The 16,576-nt window shown below is 35.0% G+C and overlaps 1 protein-coding gene across 1 annotated transcript; it reads left to right on the forward strand.

Annotated features, from left to right (window-relative positions):
* The first annotated feature begins 5,427 nt into the window (after nucleotides 1–5,427).
* LOC148046100 (vomeronasal type-2 receptor 26-like) lies at nucleotides 5,428–12,008 on the forward strand. The gene is made up of 5 exons (XM_087714513.1): nucleotides 5,428–5,709; nucleotides 7,002–7,811; nucleotides 8,161–8,373; nucleotides 9,096–9,222; nucleotides 10,445–12,008. The coding sequence occupies exons 1-5, from the start codon at nucleotides 5,428–5,430 to the stop codon at nucleotides 11,329–11,331; spliced, it is 2,319 nt and encodes a 772-aa protein (XP_087570639.1). The 3' UTR covers nucleotides 11,332–12,008.
* Nucleotides 12,009–16,576: the final 4,568 nt, after the last annotated feature.

Here is a 16,576-nt window from a genome sequence, read left to right on the forward strand (position 1 = left end):
TGCAATGGTGGAAAAATACATCCGTTGTTATGTGGATTGTCAGCTGGACAACTGGTCGGATTTGCTACCATTTGCCGAAGTCACATATAACAACATAGTACCACAGCAGCACTAGATTAACTACTTTTTAAGTTACCAGCAGCATGGAATTTATTCCCATGCCTGAACTTCCCATAGAGGCCCCCTCCTCCATGTTTCTGACTGCATGGATGGAAGCTTTTAAAAAAGGGTGAAAATACGAAAAAGCTCTGGCAGAGGCAGCAGAAGGGTACAAGAAACAAGCTGATAAACACCACTTGCTCCAATCCCCCTTCCGTGTGGGGGGATAAAGTTTTCTTGTCTACAAAATACATAAAATTAAGAGTGCCTAGCAAGAAATTAGGGCCTAAATTTCTATGTCCCTTCTCAATAGTGAAAATAATTAACTCAGTTATGGTTCAGCTCAGTCTGCCAAGAATTCTAGATAAAATTCACCCCGTTTTCCATTGTAGCTTACTAAAACTTATGATTGGGTCCAACCTAAGGCCATTGACCCAGCCTCCCCATCATCTGGTGGTGATAGAAGGAGAAACTCACTATGAAGTGAAGAAAATTTTAGACTCTAGACCGTATAGAGGTCATTTGCAATATTTAGTGCATTGGAAGGGGTATCCTTTGTCTGAAGTTACTTGGGTAAAAAGTTGGAATGTAAAAGCTGATAAGTTAGTGAAACAATTCCATGATAAATTTCCCAATAAATCAAAGACCCCCCCTGGGAGTGCAGGAAGAGGTGGTTAGTTATGCTTATGTTAACCCCTACATTATTCTCTTTTAAGGTTACGCTTTTCTTCTGAGGAGAGGCTGCCTGTCTGGCCTGCAGCCATATTTCTCTTGTGTCTTTGGCCTGCAACACTTTCTATTATTCTACTATGCCTTTTTTCTATTGTGGGAAAATGGGAGGGGGATTGTATGGAGTTAGATGCTAGGTAGCCAAAACAAAATTCCTTATAGAAAGCCAAGGTCATCTTTTGTCTCTGCACCTCTGCACCTCACTGGAACTGGATGGGTGGAACTGCAAGCATGGCTGTGGGAGATTGCACCATGTGATGGATTTGTGGGTGTTGGGCAAGATCTTGCACTTTCATCTAGGTGGGAAAAACCTGGAAGCTTTCAGATTTGGATTTACCCAGATATGCCAACATGGCTCTCTTAATAAATTGGCACTTTGAGCAATACTTTGCCTTGGACTCTGATTTACTTTTGGATGCTATTTGGAACCCTGACACCTTTCCCAATTGCTTTGTCCCACTTAGGCCCTTGAGAGGAGCCTGCCACATATGTTTTCTACTGAGGACAGGCTCATTTCAGAGGAAACATATATGGTGACAAAGAGATGCAATTTAAAGAGACAGGTGAACTGTTTTGGGAGAGGAAAGCGGTAAAGAAGAGGTGGTGGCAACAGTGGCAGCAACAGTCCCAGCACACATCCCTCCTCACCCGCTGTGGCTGCCAGAGTTTATCCTTTGTCATGGGCTCCAGAAGGAGGAGGGGACCCCATCTCCCTCATTGGGAAGATCCCTCACTCTCTATTTCTCACCTCTTTCTTTCTGCCCCTCTTTCTCTCTCTCATCTCCTTCTCCCACTCTCTTTCCTTTTCCCATCTCTCTTTCTCCATCTCTCTTTCTCTCTGTGTGTCTTTCATCTCTCTTTCTTTCTCCTTCTCTCTCTCACTTTATGTTTTTCATCTTTCTCCCCCCTCTTTTTCTCCCTCTCTCTCATCTTTCTCCCTCTCTCTTTCTCCCTCTCATTCTCTCTTTCTCCATCACTCTCTGTTTCTCATATCTCTCTTTCTCCCCCTCCCTCTCATATGTGTGTGTATGTTTGTGTGTGTGTGTGTGTGTGCGCGCATGCAAGTCTGATAGAAGACAACTGCTCCTTCCTCTTTCTCCCCCCTCTCATGTGTGTGTGTGTGTGTGTGTGTGTGTGTGTGTGTATTGTGCATGCACATGTGTGCAAACCTAATAGAGGACAGAGCCATCCACTTACTTGGTACAGGAAGGGGTTTCAGACTGTGTCACAGCCCTGAGCACCAACATCACAACTGCCCCTTTTGCTTTTCTCCATCTCTTGTTGCAGCTCTCTTCTTCTTCCCCTCTCCCCCATGAGCTTGCCATTCCCCTCGTGGCCCCTGCAGAGTTCGAGGCATGCCCCTCTTCTCTTTTCTGAAGTGTGGACTTTAATGGAGCAGAAGTAAAAGTGACCAAATGGTGCATGTCCTCCCAGAGCAGCAGCTGTTTGATTTGCCCTGACAGATCACCTTTTTTTCTCCCCTTGCCTCATTTTTTAACTCTCAAGACAGTGTATACAGGCACAGCCTGAGAGACACCTGTGCATGGGGCACCCTGTCCTCTCCCCTTGTGTACCTTGAAAACAAGACTGTTTCTCTCTGACTCTTTTCCAGCCAAAAAACATTCTGGCAGTCCAAAAAAATGTTGGCAATCAAAAAAACAAACAATAGAGTTCATGTATACCGATTCCAATTCTAAGAATTCTCAAAGTGTATTGGATGTCTAGGAGATTTTTGAAGTTGAAAACCATAGTTCTAGAATTGATCCAGGTTGGTTTAATAAAACCCAATTATTTGGGGGGGGGGTTATGGCAAATATTGGTCTAGAATATAGCTAATAACTTCATAGAAAAATATTGTTGCAGCTGCACTAGTATTCTATATGCATCATAATCTTTACCAAGAAGCATATCATAAGCCTGAACTACAAGAAATGTTGTCATAATATAATTGAAGCTATAACCTAATGGTCAAGATAGTGGCCTAGAAATCAGGAGATGTGAGTTCTAGTCTTGCAATAAACAGGAAATCAGATGGGAGACCTGGAGCTATTCACATACGCACAACTCAATTCACTTCACAAGGTTGCTGTTATGGAGAAAATAAGAAGAGAAAGAAGTACAGTATTATGCATGTTTGCCATCATGAGTTATTTATAAAATAATAATAATAATAATAATAAAGTAAGATTTAAAAAATCTTTTTAAAAAACCCTTGTTCTAAAATCTTTATTAAAAGATTTTAGAGAATATTCCATCAAGAAGGATGTGGATAATTAAATTAAAATGGAAATATTTTCCCCCAAGAACACATATGGAAGACCTTTTACATCTGAGAGGTGTTTATCTACTCTGTAATTAAGGAAATCACTGGTATTTATTCATTGTCTTACAGGCAAAAACAATTCAGGCGAATCAGGCAAAGAGATATAGCTTCTTTTGCTGAAGATATAGTTGGACACTCAGATGATTATGGGCAATGGAGGTTTAGGAGTAATTTGAAGGTCTGATATTCAGCATTATGTGTGACTAAAGATGAGGATGTATAACTGTGGCATCTTGAAGCAGAATAACTTCAGATGGCTGCTACTGCTGCTGTTACAGCTGCTGTTCCCTCCTGCTGCATGTGAAGATGGAACAAAGAAATGTAGTCATTATGCAAGTATCCAAGACAACTTATACAGACCAGGAGAAGCAATAGTTGGAGGCATCCTCTCTTTGCTCTATCCTGTAATTCATTTCCACAATTTTACTATAATTCCAAGCAGGGTACGTCAGATTTTTATGTAAGTTTCTCTTAAGTTATTTTTTTTTTCAATTTAAACTATAGTGAATAAATAAAGAGTCACTCATTCAATCAATCAAACACAGGTGTTTGATAAGGACACTATAGGTGGATAAAAATGCCAAATCAAAACTAAAAATTTAATTTTGTCTTAAATTATTTTTTAGCATAAAAACTCTTTTCATTAATTTAAAATGATAATGATAAGAATGACAATGCTAATAGTAATAATAATAATATAACAAAACAACAACAACAAACCAAGCAATAACACCAGCAGACTGCAAAAGACTCTGCTACTTGCTACAACGTATATACTTGGTTGATACCTATGATGCTGGTAGCAACCCATATCAACTATCAGAGCTAGTCAATGATATTAGTGATACATTTTTAAATGTTCCATTGATGAGTTTCATGTTTAATGAATAACAACAACAACAAATATAGCCAGGTATAATTGAAAGTTAGAAAAATTTCTTCTAGCAATAGCATTAGTAAAGACACGGGAATTAAAGTTGTGCAACAACTACCAAGCAGCTTTAAAATCTGAGATTCCAGATAGCTTTAACTGTGAGGCAGGAAAAACTCATTCTTAATTGCTCCTGGGCCAATGTTGATGGTTTTTATATTCCATAACCCTGTTTTTCCTTCTCTTCATGAACATCTTCCTCATTTAGTCATTTTTTTAAATTAACAAATTAATGAGAATTCAAGCTCATTATAGAGGTGTCATGAAACACCTATCTGAACTTGGTAGTTTTCTTGCACACCTTTCATTATGCAAACTAGGTAACATTTTCAATGCTAGCAGATTCAAGAAAAGAACCAACCTCAGAGAGCACTAAGGGCCCCTCATTTCAATTGGGCTTCAAATATTCTCCATATTAAGGCATTGTAAAGCAGCCAGTCAACCTTTGCTCTGTCCTTCTTTCCTTTTTCAAATCCCCTGGCAAGATCACTCTACAATTGCATTTTTTCAAAGTTCCTATAGTCATCCTTGTGAAATGCTAAACACTATTCTGTGCATTTCTCTATGCACATATCTATATACATAAAAGAGTGAATGCTCCACTATCTTTGCTAGGGTGCTCAAATTATGGGAAAATATCTAGCTTAATTTCTGGAGCTTCCCTATAATGTTAACTCAAAATAGGGCTCCAGTTTTTCATGCACTGTATATGCAAAACTGTCCTGTATTAACTTCAATTTTAGGTCATTAAGATGTGAAAAAATAGATACAGTAGTCTCTTTTTTAAAATAAAGTGTTTATAACAATTCCTATAAAACAAATCACCTTTAATTTTTTCCATAGATATTATTTCCTTATCTAACCCATTCTTATTTATCATTTTTTAACATCTTTGTTACATATATTTCAGCAGATGAATCTAAAAAATAAAGTTATGAAAACAGTATAAGGCAAAGTTGAATAATTTGATATTTGCCAGAAAATTCTAGGGTAAACTTGGGTATAAAGTCTTATTTATAGGTACGTCCTACAAACATTTTACTAGAATGTTTCTAGTCACTAGAAAACATTTTCACTCATCTTTTTCCAGCTTGTGAGTCTTTAGCTACCCAAAAAAGCACTGTGATGTTCCTAGGATTTTTGCAAACTACAGGTTAAAAATGCCAGGTGGGTGCCAGATGAAGAATCACAAGAATAGAACAATCAGATTCCAGAAGACAAAACAATGTATATCTCCCTCCCTTGAAGAAAATTCAGAATTTCTTCCTATGGGTTATAAACCATCATATACAGATCATGAGGTCATTTTTCTGATTTTCAATCTCAATGTTTTTGCAGTATAAAGATGAGACATTACCAACATGTCCTTGCCCTGATTTTTGCAATTGATGAAATTAGTAAGAATCTAGAGCTCCTGCCCAACACTACTTTGGGTTTTCATATTTATGACAATCTCTTTGATTCAAAGACAACATATGAGACGGTTCTGGACTTATTGTTCTCAAACGAAAAGAATGTTCCCAATTACAAATGTGATAGAAAAACTATACTAACTGCTATTGGAAGCTTCACTGTTGAAAACAGCATCCAGATGGCCACCATATTAAGTATCTACCAAATTCCACAGGTGTGTGTATGTTTCTGCAGAATCAATTATATTATATTTATATCTCTTTTATGAACAGTTTCTTAGTGCTTAACTATATGCTGTTCAAAACTCTCTGGATGGGAATGTTTTAAAACAATATTTTTAATCTATAAACACAGAGAACCTAGACACCATAACTTCATTTCACTGGATTTGATATTGTATGAGAAAGTTATGTTTAAATATTCAAGTGAAAATACTTTTTGATGGCTGAAAGATTATTTAAACATTTCATCAGTAAAATGTACTCTTGATGGGGAGTTTTATGCTGAAGGATTAAAAGGTGTGGAGTCTTGGTAGAAGAAATGTAATGCGGAATGTCCTCTGTGTCCAGATTTGGTTATTGCTTACTATGGAAGAGATTTAGCTCCAGAGCTTTTTTGCATTTTCCCTGAATTTTCCCTGAATTATATGCACTTTTTAGAGTGCATATAATTGAATATGCACTCTAAAAAGTTATTTAAGAACAAGCTGCATTGCACTGTGACATTTATTTCTGGGTAAATATGAGCATATGGTTCTTATTTAAAGATATTTTATTTTTTATTGTCTGATATAGTTGACTTAATGTTGATATACCTTCAGTTTTTAATTGGTTCAGAATTTCAATTTTGTATTTACCACTATTTTTTCTTTTAAAACAACTATCAGCTATCTGGGTGGTCTACAATTTCCATATAATTACCAATGTCCCAGTAACAATAATCCATTTTGAGATGCGTGTAAATCAGTTATCAGGATAGTACAGTTTAACAATTGGACCTACTAATCTACACTGCTCTCTCAAATCCTACAAAAAAAGTGAATTTAATCATTCTTCTTTTAAATTACATCAGAATAGGAATAACAATAGGAACAATTTGTTTATACCAGTTACTCAATAATTTGTTTTCAATATATACTGAAATAATTTGGGGGGAAAAGTTTAATTTTGGTAGAATGCTATCTAAGTAAGAGAGAGACATTCTAATGAATAGTTTGCTGCTGTAGTTTATTTAGACAACCATAAATATACAAAGCATTCATAAACCTTATTTGGAGGTCTAAGTGCTGTTTTATGTAGATCTGTTGAACAATGTAGTTTACTAATTATTATATTTTATTTTATATGATTGCACATGCCTTGTGCTTTGTCTGGTGGACATATATATAAGGAATAATTATCTTAAAGATTGGCTTTTAAATACAATTCATTTTGGTACTTCTGCACCATGTATTCAGAAGTGCATTATTTCAGAAATTTTATTTTCTCTATTTTTTTCCTTCACTAGCTTACTTATGGTGAATATCAACATGAGTCAAGTAGTAAATCTGATTTCCCATCTTTATATTGGATGGTGCCCAGAGAATCTATTCTATATAAAGGGATAATCCTGTTACTCCTGCATTTCCAGTGGAAATGGATTGGCCTCCTTGTTTCTGATGATAATAATGGAGAAAATGTGCAAAAACTGATACACATGCTGGCCCAGAATGGCATATGCATTGCCTTCCTGAAAAGAGAAAAAGTAAACAGTCATCTTGCCATCAGTTACCCAGTTACTGAAAAAAATATAAAATTAATAAAAACACTTTACTCAACAGATGCCAAAGTAATTATTCTCAGTGTGAGCTCTCAAGTAATTAATATCCTAGCAATCTACATAGGACACATTGAATTAATGTTCAAAAGGCGTTTGGGAAAAATTTGGATCATGCCAGTCCAGTGGTATTTTAGTATCACAAAGAAAAATGAATTGCATGGCAGAAACATTTTTCATGGTTCCTTCTCTTTCACAGTTCAAGCAAATACTGTGCCGGGATTTAAAGAGTTCCTTGACAACATGAATGTAAATGAAGAATCAAACAACTTCTTCTGTAAGTTCTGGGAAGCTGTATTTGGTTCCTGTAAAAAATGTGAAGAAGAGAAACTGGACCTACTCCCTTCATATATATTTGAGATGGCTATGTCTAGTGAAAGCTACACAATCTACAATGCTGTTCATGGTATAGCACATGCCTTACATGCCATATATCTCTCTAAGCAAAAAACTTTCTGTAAAAAATTCCAATGCAGGCATCTGAATGTTCAACCATGGCAGGTAAATAACAGATTGTACATATCCGTGTGTATTCAACATTTTTATTTGTGTGATGTAAAGGAAATTACTTCATTTCATTATTAAAATTTCACAGAGGATGGCGCATATACACATAGAAACGCTTACTGTTCAATTACTAATTCAATTATTCAATCACACATTCCTGGGATAAGATCATTTAAGCCTATAATAAAAAAAAACATGAGGAATACACTGATAAAAATAGAAGTTATCAGCAATGAATTTAAACAGATGCTTACTACAGCATCTGGAAGTGATATTAAAGAAAGTATTAAGCCTTGTGCTAGGATAATGCATTTCATTCATGTATTTTTTTCTACTATTTTAGCTCCAAAGTTTCCTGAGAAACATCCAATTTAACAATAGTGCTGGTCATGAAATCTCATTTGACCAGGGGAAATCCTTTGCTGGCTTGGACCTCATCAACTGGATCACTTTTCCTAATCAGACATATTCTAAAGTCACAGTGGGAAAGTTTTCATCAACACAAAAATTCACTATCTCTGAAAATGCAATTCAGTGGAATACCAGATTGAAGAAGGTAAAAAAAAAAAGCAACACATTGTAAATATCAGTGATGAATGGATGCTTTTGTGTTGTTGTTCAGTCTTTGTTTCTCTCTGATCACTTTCCAGTGGGGGAAATTCCACATGTATTCAGGTATAGCATTGCAGAACAAATAAGGAACTGTGCTGTACAATGCAAGTAGCAGATTTGATTTTGAGATACATATACAATAAGATATAGGATGAAATTCATATTATTGGATTATTACTAGGTGTGGCAAAATTCATCATTATCTCAAGTGTCTTGACTAAAGGTGCTGTCTTGAGTGCTTTCTCATGTCATTCTATACAGCCTTGTGGCACTAAAAGGAACCCAACATATACAATAGCAGAGTTGGAAGGGACCTTGGAGGTCTTCTAATCCAACCCCTGCCTAGGCAGAAACCCTATACCGTTTCAGACAAATGGCTACCCAACATCTACTTAAAGACTTCCATTGTTGGGGCATTCACAACTTCTGGAGGCAAGTTGTTCCACTGATTAATTGTTCTAACTGTCAGGAAATTTCTACTCAGTTCTAAGTTGCTTCTCTCCTTGATTAGTTACCATCCATTGCTTCTTGTTCTATCCTCAGGTGCCTTGAAAAATAGTCTGACTCCCTCTTCTTTGTGGAAAACCCTGAACTTGAATAGGTTCATAAATACATAGGATTAAAATGGGATAATGATAATGCTTACTATATTTTATATAAAACTAGGTACCTCCCCATTCATTATGTGTAGAAAATTGTCATGTTGGACAATGCAAGATATTTCAAGAAGGAAAATCAATATGTTGCTATGATTGCGTTCCATGTTCAAAAGATATGATTTCTAACCAAACAGGTAAGTGACAGCTTACATATGCTTGTTGATTTAGTTTGAACATCTGTAGGGAACACCTGAGCAAGAAATTCAATTGTTTGGTAATAATTATGTGCTTATGCACATATATTGCTTCTAGGGTAGTAATGCAATGTGTAGAAAGCAAGATATTCTGATCAGAAAAAGATATGAAAAGGAAAATATTAATTTCCTAGCGTTTTTCCATCAAATCTAAGCACACCTACTGAGGCAGTTGTAGTAATATAAAAAAATCATTGAGAAAAAAATGTAAGTATCCTTTGACAAATCCAGAACTGTGCCTTGCAAAAATCCTCTCTCTGAGCTCTTCAGGCAGTTTCTTTCACTTCATGGATTTTGCTGTGCTACAGGATGCATTGTTAGCCATGATGCCTTCTATAGAGAGATATGTGCCTTTCCAAATCATATCCAATCAATTTAAATTATCACAGGTCAATTCCATTCAATGTGTAGAAACTTGTGATCAACAACCAGGAAAAACAGGATGCACCAGAGCTAGGTTTCAAGTGTTGCAAAGAGTGTAAATACTTATGCCAATGTGGTATTTCAGTTATTTTCTAATAAATAAAGTTACAGACATTTTTAAATTCAGTTTTTATCTTATTATTATGAGTAAAGATTAATAAGGAAAAATGAATTTCAACAACTATAGAATCTGACTGCAGCATAATAAAATTGACAAAAGTGAAGAGGTCTGAATACTTTCCTAGTGGACAGTATCTTCTAATCCCTATTTTACTGTAATCATATGTGCAGGGGTAAAGCTGAAATATTGCAATCAAAGAGATAAATGCCTTTAATATGACAGGATGTTATTGTTCACATTCTTTGAAAACACCTTCACTGTAGCTTACAGGCAGTAATAATAATTGAGATAGAAGGAGTCATCAAGCACCTTGATTTCAGGAACTAGGAATATTAAATATATAATTGGATCTATTCAGATGAACTAAAAAGATAGATAAAATGTTAGCCATGCTTTAGCATTAGGTTCTTCTATAATTCTTATCTTAGATGTTTGCACTGGTGGATTGAGAGATGGGAAAAATATGTGCATGATGGCTGTGATCGTATTTCCTCTTTTCAATTCTGGTCATCCATTTGAAGTTTTTCCTTTGATATCCAATTGATAAAAATAACCTTTACTTTTTTTAAAAGGCATTGACATTTCTGACTCAGGAATATTTTTCTTTCTTCCTTTCAGATGCTACTCATTGTATTCCATGCCCCCAAGATCAATATCCAAACATCAATCAAGATCAGTGCATCCCAAAGATTTTAAATTTCCTTTCTTACCATGAACCTATAGGAGCTGCTTTGGTTTCTTTTGCTATATCCTTTGCCTTTGTCACAGGCTTGGTAATAATAGTTTTCATAAAAAACTGGAACACACCCATTGTGCGAGCTAACAATCGGAATCTCAGTTGGATTCTTCTTATTTCCTTACTTCTATCTTATCTTTGTTCCCTGTTTTTTATTGGCAAACCTACTAAAGTGTCCTGCCTCCTTCAGCTAACAGCTTTTACCATAATATTTTCCATTGCAATTTCTTGTGTGTTGGCAAAAACAATCATTGTTATTATGGCTTTCATGGCTACTAAACCAGGAAACAGGATTGCAAAATGGCTAGGACAAAAAGTGGCAAATGCCATTGTTGTTTTTTGCTCCTTCATTGAAGTAGCTATTTGTGCTGCTAGGTTGTTTATCTCCCCTCCTTTTCCACATCTTAACTTGGATTCACCAAGTGGGCAAATGGACGTAGAATGTCGTGAAGGCTCCATCAATATGTTCTATTATGTTCTGGGCTACTTGGCCTTTTTGGCCATCATCAGCTTTATTGTAGCTTTCCTAGCCCGCAAATTACCAGACACTTTCAATGAAGCCAAGTTTATCACCTTTAGCATGCTGGTCTTTTGCAGTGTTTGGATCTCCTTTATTCTAGTTTATCTGAGCATCACTGGGAAGAAGATTGTGATTGTGGAGGTTTTTGCTATCTTGTCTTCCAATACTAGTCTCTTGACCTGCATCTTCTTTCCAAAGTGTTATATCATTATTTTTAGGCCTGATCTCAATACCAAAAAAGTCCACTGAAAAAAGGACCTATTAAATCAGAATGGAAATTTGAGGTCCTTTCCTTCTTTTTAAAAATATTCTTATATTTATCATAGTTTCTGTAAATTATTTTAACTAGCAGCTTATAATCATTTCAGCAGTTAGATAGGCATAATGTCAGGCCTGCAGTTATATTCCTTTTAGGATCTTTGGCCTGCCACACTCTCTCTTATTTCATTATGCTGTTTTATTAGTGTAGCAGTTGGGAGGGGGGAATAGAAAGCAGTTGAAATGTGGAATGTGTTATTGTCATTCTTTTCTAGAAGCACAAGGTCAACTTTTGTCTCCGCACCTCTGCACCTGACCGGAACAATCTGGGTGGAGATGCCAGTGTGGAAGAAGAATATTGGACCATGTGATGGATTTGTGGGTGTGGGGACAAGATCATGAACTTTCAACTGGGTGAGAATCCTAGGTAACTTACAGAATTGGGATTCTACAGATGTGCCAAGATGTCTGACTTATTACATTGGAACTTTAAGGATAGTTTTGCCTTGGACTCTGATTTAATTCTGCATGATACTTGGAACACTAACAGTTATAACATTTGGATTCACACAATGATGCAAAGCAATTGAAGGAATAATATTGCTAACAAACCAAAACTTTTTTTATTATGACTTAATAAATGTGAAAAAAACACCTTGTGGTAGATTATATATAGTAACTGTAGCAAGATTATTGTATGCACAATCATGGAAAAATAAGGAAAATCCCACAGTGAAGTATCTCTATACCTGACCAGAACCAGCTGGGTGGAGATGCCAGCATGGAAGGAGAAGATTGCACCATGTGATGGATTTGTGGGTGTGGGGACAAGATCATGAACTATCAACTGGGTGGAATCCCAGGAAGCTATCCAGAATTGGGATACCACAGCACAATGCCAATATGTCTGTCTTATTAAATTGGAACTTTAAGGATAGCTCTGCCTTGGACTCTGATTTAATTCTGCATGATATTTGGAATGCTGAGACACAATGTCTGAGAAAAAAGCTCATATAATTTCTCCCACTCTTTGAAATAAATCCTAAATTAAAAAGGCCTCTCTGATATAGGCCTTTTTGAAGTTGCTTTGGATCTGACTTGAATAAAATGAACAAATATAAAATATGTCATAAAAAGATCCTAATTGTATAAGAAATGAAAAGAAAGAAAGATAATAGAAATAAGAGACCAGGCAGAAAAAAAGTTTAAATTTGAAAAGCTGATCAACAAGAAGTTTGTATTCCATAAACTCACTAATATTTTATCTTTTTTTTAAAAAAAAAACACTCATTTTATGTCATTTTCACTTTCAGAATGCATGGAGCAATTAGTTGCCTTTTTATATTTAAATAATTGGTCCCCTCCATATAGAAAATAATAAAACACTGCATTATTTTTACATTATCATCTTCCATTTCTTCAAAACTTAGACTAATAAATGGAAAATTTTAGAGACAGAAATGTAGCTTCACAAAATCTGTTAATGTTCCTTTGTTTTGTTGATCTCCAGAAATTCAGGAATTTCAACTTTTATTCTTTCCACTATTTTGTAAGAATTATATGATGAGGAGGGCTGGTAATTTATCACTCCTTGAAGTATGGAATTCATTAAACAATAAGAACCTCAAACAAAAGTCCTTATTGATTTATTCAAAAATCCAAAAACTATTTCACTGACTAATTTCATATATAGTAATACATTTTCTATTATGTGGGAACCACTGAATGCTTCTTGATTTTGTTCATGTTATATGACTGCTATTTGGTGATCTTTAAGCTACTGCAGTTTACCTCTTTGATGCACTATTGCTCTTGCTGTGAGTTTCATATGGGTGTTAGATTTTCTGTTAGCTTTGGGGCAAACTACATTACTTTCAATTCCTTAATTCTTTGGCATGCCAATCACATTGGCCATTATTATTGATAAACTTTTCTGACATTTATCCAGAAAATGAATCCATTTAATATTTAGTTTGTAATGACAATAATCCAAAATTTAAAATAATATGGATGACTTTTTACTGGAATTAAAAATGATTTTAATACCATTCCTTAAAATGTGATTCTTTGGCACTCAAAAGTGCTCAAATGAAATTATAATTCATTAAAGTTGGATGAGGACGGAGATAATGAGAATCTTATAGTTCAAATAATTGAGGAACCAGAAAAATGTTCACATAAATCCTGCCATTTAAGTCCTGTGTAGTGTGAGAAACCCAAAGCAAGGTAAGATTTGAAAGCTCAGAGCAAAATCTTAGTTTCATGTAAAATACAAAGCAAACAGGGAGCAAAGAAAAAAGCAGAGTTCTTTAGCAACGTGCTTTGATTGTGCTGGATCTACAATGAGAGAGCATGAAACAGTTGTGGTGCTTAAAATTTATAAGGTTTCTTTGGGACCCTCCCATATAGATATAAAGATACCTTAGAGTCCATGTATACGGATTTCAATTCTAAGAATTCTCAAAGTGGATAAGATGTCTAGGAAATTTTGGAAGTTGAAAACCATAGTTCTAGAACTGGCCCAGATTGGCTTAAAGAACTCTATTCTATAAGCAATGTTATTATAATACAACTGTAGCTATAACTTAATGGTCGAGATGGTGGCCTAGAAACCAGGAGATGTGGGTTCTAGTCTTGCAATAAACAAGAAAGCAGATGGGAGACTTTGACCTGTTCACACATGCTCAACCCAACTCATTTCACAAGGTTGCTCATGTGGAGAATATAAGAAGAGGAAGAAGTACAGTATTATGTATGTTTGCCATCTTGAGTTATTTATAAAAAATAATAATAAAGTGAGATTTAAAAAACCTTTTTAAAAAAACCTTGTTTGAAAATCTTTATTAAAAGATTTTAGAAAATATTCCACCAAAAAGGATGTGGATAATTAAATTACAATGGAAATATCTCCCCCCCCCCCAAGAACACATATGGAAGACCTTTTACATCTGAGAGGTGTTTATCTACTCTGTAATTAAGGAAATCACTGGTATTTATTCATTTTCTCACAGGCAAAAACAATTCAGGCAAATCAGGCAAAGAGATATAGCTTCTTTTGCTGAAGATATAGTTGGACACTCAGATGATAATGGGCAATGGAGGTTTAGGAGTAATTTGAAGGTCTGATATTCAGCATTATGCGTGACTAAAGATGAGGATGTATAACTGTGGCATCTTGAAGCAGAATAACTTCAGATGGCTACTATTGCTGCTGTTACAGCTGCTTTTCCCTCCTGCTGCATGTGAAGATGGAAAAGAGAAATGTAGTCATTATGCAAGTATCCAAGACAACTTATACAGACCAGGGGAAGTAATAGTTGGAGGCATCCTCTCTCTGCTCTATCCTATAATTCATTCCCACAATTTTACTATAATTCCAAGCAGGATATATAAGATTTTTAGGTAAGTTTCTCTTAAGTTATTTTTTTTTTCAATTTAAACTATAATGAATAAATAAACAGTCACTCATTCAATTAATCAATCAAGCAAATGTGCAGGGTAAGGACACTATAGGTGGAAAAGAATGCCAAATCAAAACTTATAATTTAATTTTGTCTTAAATTATTTTTAACATAAAAACTCTTTTAATCAATTTAAAATGATAATGATAATGACAATGCTAATAGTACTAATAATATAACAAAACAACAACAATAACAACAATAATAAACCATGCAATAACACCAGCAGACTGCAAAAGACTCCGCTACTCGATACAATGTAAATTTTAAGAACATACTTGGTTGATACCTAAGATGCTGGTAGCAACCGGTATCAACTATTAGAGCTAGTCAATGATATTAGTGATACATTTTTAAATGTTCCGTTGATGGACTTTCATGTTTAATGAACAACAACAACAACAGCCAGGTATAATCGAAAGTTTGAAAAATTTCTTCGAGCAATATCATTAATAAAGAAACGGGAATTAAAGTGGTGCAACAACTACCAAGCAGCTTTAAAATCTGAGATCTCAGTTAGCTTTAATTGTGAGGTAGGAAAAACTCATTTAAATTGCTCCTGGGCCAATGTTGATGGTTTTTATATTCCATAACTCTATTTTTCCTTCTCTTCATGAACATCTTTCTCATTTAGTCATTTTTTTAAATTAACAAATTAATGAGAATGCAAGCTCATTATAGAGGTGTCTTGAGTGCTATCTGAACTTGGTAGTTTTCTTGCACAACTTTCATTATGCAAACTAGGTAACATTTTCAGTTCTAGCAAGATGCTAGATTCAAGAAAAGAACCAAGCTCAGAGGGCACTAAGGCCCCTCATTTCAATTTGGCTTCAAATATTCTCCATATTAAGGCAATGTAATTCAGCCAGTCAACCTTTGCTCTGTCCTTCTTTCCTTTTTCAAATCCCCTGGAAGGATCATTCTACAATTGCATTTTTTCAAGGTTCCTATAGTCATCCTTGTGAAATGTTAAACCCTGTTCTGTGCATTTCTCTATGCACATATCTATATACATAACGGAGTGAGTGCTCCACTATCTTTGCTAGGGTGGTCAAATTATGGGAAAATATCTAGCTTAATTTCTGCAGCTTCCCCATAATTTTAACTCACAATAGAGCTCTAGTTTTTCATTCACTGTATATGCAAAACTGTCCTGTATTAACTTCAATTTTAGGTCATTAAGATGTGAAAATATAGATACAGTAGTCTCTTTTTTAAAATAAAGTGTTTATAACAATTCCTATAAAACAAATCACCTTTAATTTTTCCATAGATATTATTTCCTCATTTATCCCATTCTTATTTATCATTTTATAACATCTTTGTTACATATATTTCAGCAGATGAATCTAAAAAATGAAGTTATTAAAACAGTATAAGGCAAAGTTGAATAATTTGAAATTTGCCAGAAAATTAAAGGGTAAACTTGGGTATAAAGTCTTATTTATTGATAAGTCCTACAAACATTTTATTAGAATGTTTCTAGTCGCTAGAAAACATTTCCATTCATTTTTTTCCAGCTTGTGAGTCTTTAGCTACCCAAAAAAGCACTGTGATGTTCCTAGAATTTTTGCAAGCTACACGTTAAAAATGCCAGGTGGGTGCCAAATGAAGAATCACAAGAATAGAACAATCAGATTCCAGCAGGCAAAACAATGAACATCTCCCTCCCTTGAAGAAAATTCAGAATTTCTTCCTATGGCTTATAAACCATCATATATTGATCATGAGATCATTTTTCTGATTTTCAATCTCAATGTTTTTGCAGTGTAAAG

The sequence above is a fragment of the Thamnophis sirtalis genome, unplaced genomic scaffold (genome assembly GCF_051295495.1).
Source record: "Thamnophis sirtalis isolate CommonGarterSnake01/CBP01778 unplaced genomic scaffold, rThaSir2_p1.2 scaffold_4, whole genome shotgun sequence".
Lineage (NCBI taxonomy): Eukaryota > Metazoa > Chordata > Lepidosauria > Squamata > Natricidae > Thamnophis > Thamnophis sirtalis.

Bases quoted from the DNA above. Each gene is read 5' to 3' on its own strand.
- LOC148046100 (XM_087714513.1), top strand. From the start codon at position 5,428: ATGAGACATTACCAACATGTCCTTGCCCTGATTTTTGCAATTGATGAA. The intron at 5,710-7,001 runs GTGTGTGTATGT...TTCCTTCACTAG, and splicing joins GTATCTACCAAATTCCACAG to CTTACTTATGGTGAATATCA. The intron at 7,812-8,160 runs GTAAATAACAGA...CTACTATTTTAG, and splicing joins TGAATGTTCAACCATGGCAG to CTCCAAAGTTTCCTGAGAAA.